Genomic DNA, 12,508 nt, shown 5'->3' on the forward strand with positions numbered 1-12,508 from the left:
GGCCAGAGACATTTATCAAAGGCGGAGTAGTGCATCTGTCTGCAAAATCATACCTTTGGCAACATCTTTCTCCTTCTCTCCCCTCCCAGGTTGCTGCTTTAGGCAGTCTCTGGAAGGGGGACCATGATTTGTGCTTATATCTCTCCCTCCTTTCCTCCCTTCTTCCTTCCCTCCCTCCCTTCCTCCCTCAACTCATTAATCATTTCAGTAAACTGAGGGGGTAGCATGGGGATGGGGGACCATCCTCCACATAGAGGAAGGAGGGATACAAGCACCATTTTGATCTCCTCGTCGCTGGATTTTTCCATGACCAGTGTCTATGGCAAAACTGCAAAAAAGGGAAATACCAAGAGGTGTTTGTCTTGTTGGTATAAGTGAACTATTGACAGAATTCTGTGCATGGGTCTGAGTAACTTGTGGCTAGTGCTGGAGAGTAGGCAGCTTCTTCGCTCTGTTTCTCTCTCTTCCTGTCTTTCTTCCTCTCTCTCTTTGGATCTCTAGGTCTCTGTCTATATCTGTCTCCCTTGCTCGTGCATGAATGCACATACAACTTTCTCTCTGCCCAGGAGGTTGAAGAGGTGACTCCAGGTCGAACCCCAGTGACTTTCAGTTAATGGCAATTTGGAGCTTTAGGCACTGCTGCCACTTTTGAGGTGGGGGCAGCTCCCCAAAGTTGGGTGGTGACTGACTGTCACAGGCTCTTGTATGCTGTGACTCACGGAGAAGTGGATAAAGGCCTCAGAGGGAGAATACAACAGCACGACGACAATCCATCTGTTCACATGTGGGCCCAAGCCCTGGCTCTCCTGCACCCCTGCTGGGTACTTTGGACAGGTTCTCAGCCTTTTTGTGCATCTGCAACTGTAACATGGGGCTGAGATTGAGACCTACTTTTGATATCCTTGTGAGGGTTAAAGAACAAAGTACACAAAGAGCACAAAGCGCACAGCAGTGCATGCGCTCCAGGAACGGGAGCTATTGCCGGGGTGAAGCAGTGGAAGGTCAACCTGCACCTGCCACAGGACACCTGGGTGTGGACCTTGGGGCTTGGGTGGAGTATGCACACTCGGAGAAGAGTCTAGACCAGTGCTGCCTAATAGAGGCGTCAGGAGGGCCACACATGTAATTGAAAATTTTCTAGTAGCCACATTAAAAAGTAGAAAGAAACAGATAAAATTAATTGTAATATATTTTATTTCAAATATTCATAGTATATTTATGTATTTAAATAGAACACTATTTTTATATGCTATTAAATATCACTTTAACATGAATCAATATAAAATAATATATTAGTATGAATGAGATTTTATAGTCATTTTCTGTTTTTCATGAGTGTCTTCAAAATCCAGCAGGTAATGTATACTTATAGCACATTGCAGCTCAGATTAGTCCGATGTGCCTAGTGGCTGCCGTATGGGGCAGTGCAGGTCTAGACCCCTCCAGGAGGGGGGCGGAGAGAGGGAGAGAAAGTCCTGTGAGTAAATGTGGCGAGAGACCGGGGGTCATGCTAAACCGGATTCCTCCAAGTTGGAACTTTGTCTTCAACGTGGGTTCCCCCACCTGTTTCTGTTTTTGTTTTTACCAGGACGACAAATGTGAGAATTCCACCCTCCTCTCTAGGGCCAGGAACAGTCCAGAAGACTCAGTAAGTAGAAGCATTTTGCTGAATGGATTAGACTGAGAAACTACTTTTGCCTCCTTTTCAGCCTCCTTGGTCTCCATCATCAATCACCAGGACTGGTTTTTACCTGAAACTGATCTTGCTGGAGGAGTAACTGGGTTTGAGGGGAATAAGTGTTCCAGGGCACTCGCAGAATTTCTATTAGGAAGCACGTGGGGCCAGAGTCTCAGCCCATGGTACATGATATGAAAGCTGAGCACCTCCCTCGGAGAAGGGCCGGGCCTACTTGGGGGATAGGTCTGGGGGAATAGCAACTGGTAGAGGGGCCATGGGCTGGTCTCTTGGCTTCTCGATGTGGAGACGGACCCCGCAGTGGTGGGAAAATGGAAGGAAGTTTAACATCATTTTATTGTTCCCATGATAGAGACAGGAATGCTTATGAGTGCCTTGAAGCCCCACATCATGGTGTGGGATTTGGGTCATTCAGGCAAAGGACTGTGGACAGTGCTAGATATGAATTCCTGGGCCCCCTGCACGTGTCACCCAGGTGTACACAGGCAGTGATGCTCCCTGCACTTAGGGTTCCAGGAACACCCCTGCTTGTCCTCTCTGGGGCGTGGGAACGGTGTGGTGTAGTCCTAAAGTGTGTTCTGTGACTATGAGATGATCTCAAGGGGCACATAGACCTCTGTTGTTGCTGCTTTGTATTAGTCACGATGTGTTTGGTCTCATGAGTATCTTTATAGCAAGCGATACTGGCTTTCCATTTATGGTAGCAACATGAAAATTTTTCTGAAAATATTTTTTGAAGATGGGAGTTGACTTAGAAAAGAGTACAAAGAGTTTGGAGGTAATACGTAGATATGGCAAGACATTTGTGGCGGGGATAAGAAAATGGCTGAGAGTAAATTCTTTAATCAAAAGATGTTCACGTGACCTTGGGCAGCATCCATGTGTGCCTTATGTTTGGTGTGCTCCCAATCTATGCTGATACTTGGTGCAGACTGGACAGTCAAAGGGCCCACTCCTTGGCTTCTGTCTGTTCCCCCAAAATGACTTTTGAAGCTGGGTTTTTATCATAAACTCATTGCCGAATCACCTGAAAGAAGTGTTCACCTGTGATGCCAAATGGAGGAGGAAGAAGATGAAAAATGATGAGAAGTGACAGTCACACAACTGGCTTTCTTGTCCCACTGTACATCTGACCAAGTGTTTCCTCTCGGTTCTGAGTCAGTCCCCTCAATGACCCCGTCAGGTAAGTGCTGTTTCTGTCTTTATTTTGTGGATGAGGAAACTGAAACTCAAGGAAAGAACGTGCCCAAGGTCACACAGCCTGGCCTCCCCCTCTGGCCGATGGTGTCACTGGGGCACAGTCCATAACTCCGCAGCACATATGTGTAATAGTCTTCCCATTTTGTAGATGGGGAAATGATTCATGGATCAGGAAAGTGGATTTTATGTCTTGGCACATAAAAAAGGTCCCTGGACCTTAGTGGTTTAAAAGGACAAACATTATCTCACAGTTTCTGTGGGTCAGGAATCTGGGAGTGGCTAAAATGGGTGGTTTTGGCTCAAGGTCTCTCATGAACTTGCGCTGTCTTCATCCGCCGGCTTGAGTGGGGCTGGGGAATCTACTTCCAGGCTGGTGCGCTTATGTTGTTCCTGGCGGGTGGCTTTAGCTCCTCTGTGGACCTCTCCATAAAGTTGCTTGAGTGTTCTCAGGACATGGCTCCCTAGGAGGGGGAGAGAGCAAGGCAGAATCCATGATGCCTTTTATGACCTCTCCTCAGAATTCATGTGCTGTCACCTCTGCCGTATTCTGTCCCTCATGCAAACCAATGCTAATGAAATTGTGGAAGAGGGCTACACATGAGTAGATACCCAGAGGAGGGATTGTTGGGGGCTGTTTTGGAGGCTGGCTAGCACACTTTGGATCATCTTAGAATAACCATGTCTTATAGTTGTACACAGGATTCTTGTAACCTCACACCAAGTCTATGAAAAGAAAACCTAAAGATACCAAACCCATTTTGCAGGTGGGAAAATGAAGCATGGAACAAGGAAATGACTCACCAGAGTCTTGAAGTTGGCCTTGCTATGCCAGAACTTTTAAAGAGAAGGATGGAAAAGTGGGGAGAAAACCCTCCGCTTTAATGCTCATTGCCCACAATAGGACCAAAGGTGGCTTGAGATCTCTCCATTTGTCAGGATCTTAGAAGAGCACCCTCTTGATTTTCAGCTTTGTTGGATTGGGTTAGCTGTTCCCTGGTCCTGAGCCCCACCTCATTAAAGCTGATGGCTTCTCTCTACTGGAAGCAAAGATGCGCTCCTGTTAGTTTCCCCACTGGAAGCTGAGGAACTTTAGAGGTTTTCTGGGGTCAACAACCCTAACCCACTCTTTCTTCTCCACCTCTGACCTTCACAGTGCTGCTAGTCTGGGTCCTTCTGGCTGGAATCCATGGGTCAGCTTCCCAGCCTAACGTGTCATAGGTAGGAGCAGTCATTTTTGTGACTTCTGTTGGTGGCAGCATGTGGTGACCAACAATTCTGGATGGCAGCCTGTCTCACAGGTTTCAAAGCGTAAAACATGTTCACTCTTTGATGCGGTAGTCACACATCTAGGAATTTACACCTTGGGGATGAATGGACGAGCATGAGAAGCTGTGTTTGTATATTTGTTGAAGGATGATTGTGTTAGCAAAAAATAATAATAAAGATGCAGCCTCAATATCCATCAATAAGGAATTGTTTAAGTAAATTACATGCATCCATAAAGTCCAATCCAAGCTGCTGCTAGAATTTCGTCGTGAGGATTTATGTTTATGAACTTGGAAAGATGCTCATGACATATTGTTGAGTGAGAAATACAGCGTATATCATATGATTCCAATTATGTGCAATTATATTCATATATCTCCCTTTCTCTGAATGCAGAGAGAGGTGTCAGAAAGGCAGATGGGGAATTCAACTAAATTGGTGGTTTTACATTTTTCTTTGGACTCTTCCAGTTTTATTTATTTTTTACAGTGAGTGGTTATTCTCCTTGATAGTAGTAGTAATAATAATAATGTTGGTAATGACTATTTATAAAACTAAGCAGTGAGTCTTGGGCTGTTAAGTGAGGGTACCCAGGGCAGCTGATGGCATTTTATTACAGTTTTATTCTTTTTTTTTTTTTTTTTTTAAAGATTTTATTTATTTATTTGAGAGAGAGAGAATGAGAGACAGAGAGCATGAGAGGGAGGAGGGTCAGAGGGAGAAGCAGACTCCCTGCCGAGCAGGGAGCCCGATGTGGGACTCGATCCCGGGACTCCAGGATCATGACCTGAGCCGAAGGCAGTCGCTTAACCAACTGAGCCACCCAGGCGCCTACAGTTTTATTCTTAATTGACAGAAATGCTGCAGTCCCCTTGGAAGAGTGAAAATGAGGCTCACAAGACTGAAGTAGGGTCTGGAGGCAGACTTTTTTGGTCCTTGGCTGCTCCAGGGGCCAGAAAGCCTTTGGCCTTGGCATCTCACCACCATTTCCGTTCGCCACTCACGGCCCTGCCCTGTGCTGCCACCCAGCTCCCTCAGTCCTGACCTCCAGCTTTCCACTTGGGTACCACCTCCCAGAAAGGTCCTATGCTGGATACAACAGGTGCCATTCTCTGGCATCCAGGATCCAGGACATAATGACAATGATAGCCAGCATTATTGGGCACCTAGGAAGTACCTGGCATTGTGCTGTTTCAAATGCATTATCTCTTCTACACCCCAGAGTTGCCCAATGAAGGAAGAACTGTTCCTACCCCCATTTCTGCAGCTGAGGGACAGGCTCATAATCTCATAGCTAATGAGTGGTGTTTCTGGAACTCAATCTGGTTTTGACTGTTTCCTGAGCTGGGTTGCACTGAGGATAAGGCCACCCGGTTTTGTTTAGTGGTGCAAGGAACATATCTGGGAACATTTTAGATGTGGGGTTGATTCTGGAATCAGCAGGTAAGATGAAAATGATACCCGGTCAAAGTTACCTGTTAAAGATAACTAGAGGATGCCAGGTTGGAGGTCTTTCTTCCCCTTGATACATCTCAGACAGCCACTCTTTCTTTGAATATTAGAACAAATTGAGGTCTTTGCTTAGGTGCCACATGAAATGGTTGTGTTGAGGTGACATGGTGGAGGCATGACATACACTTCTCTTTAAATATTGGGGTCATCTGTGGCCACATGGTCGCATGACAGGGGACACTTAGGAAATGAAACCGAGTGAGAAACTGGCAGACTCACACTCCATTCTGGGGTTCACTCTGGAAAAAATGTGTCCTAAAGTGGATGGAGGTGACCCTGCCTGTGTGAAGAACACTGCTACTCTAATTTTTTCTCTCTTGATTCTCCTGGAGACCTAGTACAGCTAAGTGGCAGAGGCCAAGTTTCTACTTTGGTCTGCTTCATTCCAGAGCTGTATTTCCTAACCTCTCTACTCTTTTGTAGCGGAAATACACTGTATTCCCTTTCTTGTGCTGTACCAAAAATTGCCAGAAACTTAGTTTAAAGCAACACCTATTTATTATGTCAGCTAACAAGTGTCAAGGGTCTGGGAATGCATGGCTGGGTCCTCTGATCAGGCTCTCACAAGGCTGCAGTCAAGGTGTCATCCAGGGCTGGGGTCTCATCTGGAGCTTGGGTCCCCTTCTGAGCTCACGTGGTTGTCGGAAGAATTCAGTTCCTTGCAGTTGTAGGATGGAGGCCCTCTGCTCATAGAAGCTGCCTGCAATTCCCTACCACATAGCCCTCTTCCTAGGCAGCTCACATCCTGGCAGCTTACTTTCTCAAGGCCATCAGGGAGTCTCTCCTGGGCATGCTAGCAAGATGGAGTCTTACATATATATGTCCTAATATAATCACACGCATGGCATTCCATCACATTTTCTATCAGTTAGAGGCGAGTCATGGGTCCTGCCCCTACTCTAGTGGAGGGATGATCTATGGCATAAACCTGGGTCTGTCCACCCCAGATACTTGTTCATGAAAATCCTGAGACAAATCCAACTTCCTCCTTGTGTTGGGACCAAGTGCTCTGCTCCATCATCTTTCCGGTCAGCATCCTCCTCTTCCTCCCCCTGTAAAGGGCTCATAGCTCCCCCAGGCACCAGCCTCCACAGCAGTGCAGGACTCTCCAGCCTTCCTGACCCCCAGCCATCTGGGTGTCCTCCTCCCCATGTCTATTCTGTGGGACACTCCCTGCAGCAGACTCCATAGCAAATGAATATTTAATGGAATGCTGCCACCTTTTGGAATTTAGCAAAAGTGATCCCTGTTGTTTAGAGGGATGAATGTGAAGGTCTAGGAAGAAAACACAGTCCTGTTCCCTTGTACACACCCCCACGCATGCACACGCAATCACCCAGCCTTTATTTCCGCTGGTGATTGACTAAGATTTGATGCCGGATTCCGGAAGAAAAAAAAAAGAAAGAAAGAAAAGGAGCCAGTTTCTTCTTGAGGCAGGTTTGTTCTTCATTTATGCTCTGGTTCATAATCACTGTGAGTGCTGACAGGCTTGTGCCGTTTCACACTCTAAGAGGCAGCAGAGTGTATGAGCAGGAGCCTTGGTGCATTGGGCTGGATTTCGTCCCTGGTTCTGCCTCCAGCCCTCCAAGGATTTCAGCTTCCTTATCTACCTTCCAAATGTAGGTCTACCAGGCTCTTCCAGCTCTCAACCCCCTGATCCCAGGTTGCGATGTCTGTAACCAGGTATGGGAAATAGGTAAGACCGCATTTATAGATGCCAATCAAATAGGAGTGGTGCTAAGGCCATTTCTGCCCTCAGCAGGAGAGACTGGCACCGTTAATTATTAATGATTAATAATTAGGGGACAGTGGCAGCATGGGTGCCATCCCAATGCCAGGCATCTCATGGGGACTCACAGGAGCCAACACAGAGCTGCCTCCTGCCCTGCCTCCCCTGATGCTTCCCTTCCTGTGTATTCAAGGACGTTGCTATCCTCCCATCCCCCAGCATCCTTTACATTTCCCTAGCTTACTCCCAGTTTGAAGTCACTAAAGTTTGTCCATTCTCCCCTTGGCATATCCCTAGCAGACCCACTACTCTGGTTCACGCCCTTGTTATGGCACATCTGGATTATATAACTACCTCTGACCAGTCCTTTGCTTTGGCTTTTCCCTCTTCAATTGATCAGCCTCACATGTTTGACCATGACTCTCCTTTTGAGCATGCTTCAGTAGCTCCATGTGATGTGAGAATAGAGTGCAAACTCCTCTGATTGCAAACTTGGCATTTGGCCCCCATCTTGCCACTCCTCTAGCCTTGGTCCTCCTGTCGCCATGCACCATATTCCCTAACTGTGGACCCTTGCACAGGTTATTCCCTCTGCTTGACTCACTGCCCACCCTCCCAATCTAAGTTCCTAACCATCCGTCAAGATCCATTGGAAAAGCCTTGTTCAAAAATTCTTCTAAGTCCTTCCATTGCATTTAATTTCTCCATCCAGTGGATGCCCTCTGCCCTCCATTCCTCCCTCACCTCCTTCTTCCTCACCTCCCCTTGTCATCTATCCCTCTCTCATTCCCCTTCCCTTAAACTTTGCTGCAGTCACTGTTGAGAGTCAAAAGACACAAAAATGAAGTAGACTCACATCCTGCCCTTAAAGGGCTTGCAGTGAATGAGGGAATGAAAACAATGAATAAAAAGAAACCCATAATTGAGGCGTAATCTGATTGCTCCTTAGTGGAAACAATGCAAAATTCACTGGTGGCACGAATAGGTGATCAGAGAAGGCTCCATGGAGGAAGTGACACTTAGAGTCTTGATGGTCAAGGGGATCCTCAACACCAGTTGCAGGGGCCAGGGGTGCTAGGGACCACCATGGGCATGGACTTCAGTCTGACTCAAATTCTAGAGGAGGGCATGTTGGAGAAACAGGCATGCCTTGGTGCTTCATGATGGACATGAGTCGAGGTTTTGATGTGATTGATGTGGGGCCACAGAAGGGTTTTAAGCTGGTGATTGTCTTGATCCGATTTGCATTTTAGAAAGATCTCCGTGGGACCTGGCTTAGGAGCTGAGTGACTGGAGGAAGCCTTAGTCCCTCTTGGGCATTTTTCACTCCTCCACCCCACCAGAGCAGGCCTCCGGAGCAGAGGGGTCACCAGCTCGGCACCCAGGCTTCTAGGCACGCTCTGCTTCTCATCGCTAATATGCCTTTCTAAAGCATCTGCTCGGCAGAAAACCAAGTGTGTGGACGAGATAACAGCATTAAGAGCAGAAGGACAAAGCTGATACTCGGGGCAGTGAGACATGGAGGCTTAAATTCTTTCCCTTCAAAATGTTGCACATGATTTTGGCCACGTGATCCTGATTAAAGCAAGCCAGGCTTGCTAGGATGAAATGCTAAGTGGTGCTTGCGACCTCAGGCACAGGGAGTGCAGAGGTCTGCTGCTCTGATGAGCATCCCTGCCATTTCTCCCCACCGTTTTCTGCCAGATAAAAGAGGGAAATCTATTTAGCGATTTTTCCAAATCCCTGAGGATGGTTGTGCCCCCTGGAGACACAGTGATACTGACAGGTTTCCAATGTTAGATCCAACTTCAGGTTGGGATTGAGGGTCTTGTATTCTCCCCACCTCCTGAAGGAGTGTCTAAAATATAGTGGGCACTCAATAAATACTTGTTAACAAAATTAATCAGTGAGGGAAAGAGTCAGTCTCATTGATTTGGAGCACCCCAAAAGGCTTCTTTGTGCCTCTTCTAAAGTCAGTATATTACCTCCCCCCAACTACCCTCCTCACTTTTGTCACCAAAGATTGATTTTGCTCATTTGTGAACTTGATGTAAACCCCAACAATAAAAGTGCATCTGCTTCTTCTCTTCAGCAGCATCCCCAGGACGTCCAGCTATGTTGCTGCAGGTATCAGTAGTTGCTCCTTTTTAAATTGTTGAATTTAAACTGTTGAATCCTGTTTCATTGATTATACCATCATTCTCTGGAATTGTTGATGAGCATTTGGGTTGTTTTCAGTTTGGGGGTATGTGTACTCTTGTACCCATTGTTTGGTGGACAGATGCACCCATTTCTCTTGGGACTATGCCACGGGATACATTCAGTCACATGATAGACACGCGTTTAGTCTTAGTAGATGCTACCCCAAAATTTTCCAAAGCAGTTGTACAGATTACCACTCCCACAGCCAATGAATATGAATCTCCCTTGCATGCCCTTTAAATGCATATGTTGTGAGTTGTCACAATACCCCAGAGGGGCAGGTGTGGTTATTGCCACCCCCAGTTCAGAGGGGCACACCGAGTGTCTGCTAACTCGGTGAAGGCTATGTAAGTGGTCAGTGATGGTGGGAGCCTGAAGCAGGGGTGCCTGCAGGACGGCAGCAGGTCTTAGGCACTGTATACCATGGATTGTGAGCAAGCAACTCTGCCGTGGAAATCCCAGAGGGCAGTGTGGTGGAGTGTTTATGTGAACCTCACTTGTGAACCAGAATGCAGACATTGACCACCAGCTCTGCCACTTCCTTCTTGTGTAAGCCCGGACAAGCAGCTGGACCTCTCTGTGCCACACTTTTCATGTTTGTAAAGTGGAGTTGATAAATCAGGTTGTTGTGAGGATTAAATGAGTTAACATAGGTAGAGCCTATGGGTTGGGCACTAAGGAAAGGTTAACTCATTAGTATTCAGCTCTGCCCAGTTTGAGTGCTGGACTTAGCTCCTTGGGGAGGAGGGCTGCCTCTCGGCCAGCTCTAATAGTTGTCAGATAGGCTACATGATTCTCCACCCCTTACCGCCCCCCTCAGAAGGGAGCTGGCTCTCCTCATGAAATCTGGAATCTAATTTTGAGCCCCGATCATTGGTTTCACAAAGCCTGCTGGGGTGCAGCCCGACTGGTCCCTTCTAAAATGAGTCTCTGCTCTTTACTGCCCCTAATAAGAAATGTGGTCTGTTTGCTCAGGGTTTTACCCTTTATAGAAATGGTCAGATTTCTTTCTTCTCCACATCTCCATTCCGTAAATCCATGCCAAATATTGATGTTTGATGACTACAAATATCACACATAGCTTTTAATCAAGAGAGACGGAGGGAAGATAAGGGGAGTAAATACGTCTCTGTAAGGTAGTTCAATATTCTCTGTAACGATTTTGCTAAGAAATAAAATGAGTGGAGGGGAGGAGGTAGGGCTCTGTGATGTGTGTCAAGATGGGCTGGACCACCTGGAACATGCTGGACCATGCCTGGGCCCGCACTCCCAGCCCATGGTTTGGATTTAAGTTAGATGTTCATTACCCGGATCGGTAGATGCTGTCTCATTTTACAGAAAGGAGAGATGTATTTTAAAGTGAATTTCCAATATGTCATCAGTCTATCCCATTACAAGCAAAATACATTGAGCCAAATTCTGTCGTCTGTTGTCGCTTGTCTGAGATGGGAGTAGAATGTAATTGCCTACCATTGCCCGCTCTAGAGAGATGTCAGCCTGCTGGAGGCCGAGGGGAGGTCAGCCTCTAGACTTTTGCCCATCAATGTTGTATTTCCCTCACATGGGGACAAAGGGCAATAGTATGATCCTGGAAGGTTGGTAGGTGTCAAGCACTGAGAGATACTTGGCATAGTTACTCCAGGCCAGAGCTTGGTCAAACCAAGTGAGACCTCTCGATCCAAATCCAAACCCCACCCATAAGGAGGCCCCCAACAGCTCACTGCTACCCCAGCACCATCCTAGTGCCTGTGTGTTGTAGGAGCTCAGACCGTTCTACTGGAATGAGTGAGCGAATGAATGAATGAATTGGTGGGCCTCCCTCTCCACCAGCATCATTGTTGCTGTTTTGTTCAGCTTCTACTTTGGCATTTCTTATCCCTCAATAGCCTTTTGCTTTGTATTTTGATAACTCAACTTTTTCTAATTGACAAAGATCAATCTCAGAAACCAATGTCAACAAAAACCAGTGACCTACCCATCCATTCACCCATCCATTCATCCACTCATTCAACCATACATATCTATCAATCCGTCCATTCATTCATCTATCCAATATTGTGCACCCACCATGGGCCAGGCCCCGTGTAACTACTGAGGCTGTAGTAGTAAGCCAAGACACACCTGGCTTATCCTCCTAGAGCCTACAGTCCAGTGGGGAGACAGAGACTAAGCATACTAGAGGATAATCATACTAGAGGATATCTGTAAACAGAGATGAGTGCTCCATAAGGAGGAACATGGCTCTGGGACAGCCTATTACAGTGAAACCTGGTCCAGATGGTGGGTATGTCTGAGGTTTCCCCAGGAGGACACTCATGAGCTGAGGTCTTGTGGCAAGGGCAGGGAGTAGAGGATTCCACACAGAGGGGGCAGTGTGTGTAAAGGTCCAGTGGCCAGATCATTTCCAGGCACTCTCATAGGTCATCGAGAGTGGCTGGAACTCAAAAAGGGATGGTGGGGTATTCTAGATGAAGCCAAAAGTGTTGACAGTGTCAGCCCACATGGGAATTCCAAGCCATGGGGAGGACATTGGTCTTTTTCTCAAAGGAATGGAAGGTTTTGAAAGGTTTTACAAGAGGTGATCTGATTTGCATTTTGTGAAGATCCCTCTGGCTCCTTTGAGGAACTTTGGCTGCAGTGGGGGGGAGGGGGAATCTCAGAGTCCACGAGATGGAAAACAGCTGGTGGCGTGGCAGTGGTCCGCCTTCCTCAGGCTTGGGCAGCATCTCCACCTGTCATCCAGGTGGATTTCCTTCAAAAGTCTCAGAATACCCACAGGCTCACAGTACATTTGCATTTGCACAATTGAAGATGGGTTCCCCAACATAAGCCTTCCAGGTTCTTGGCAGAGGGAATGTCAATAGACATATTTTTGTACAAGGGCTGCAGCATGACCCCCATCC

General features: G+C 47.0%; 1 protein-coding gene across 1 annotated transcript in view; it reads left to right on the forward strand.

The window, feature by feature from the left end:
• The window catches only part of LOC116627809, a 497,289-nt gene that overhangs the window by 279,286 nt on the left and 205,495 nt on the right, over positions 1–12,508 (forward strand). The window contains exon 2 of the mRNA XM_032397740.1: positions 1,589–1,648. Within this exon, the coding sequence (XP_032253631.1) occupies positions 1,589–1,648 (60 nt within the window). The remainder of the gene's footprint in view (positions 1–1,588; positions 1,649–12,508) is intronic.

Source organism: Phoca vitulina, unplaced genomic scaffold (assembly GCF_004348235.1).
Source record: "Phoca vitulina isolate PV1807 unplaced genomic scaffold, GSC_HSeal_1.0 scaffold102, whole genome shotgun sequence".
Classification (NCBI taxonomy): domain Eukaryota; kingdom Metazoa; phylum Chordata; class Mammalia; order Carnivora; family Phocidae; genus Phoca; species Phoca vitulina.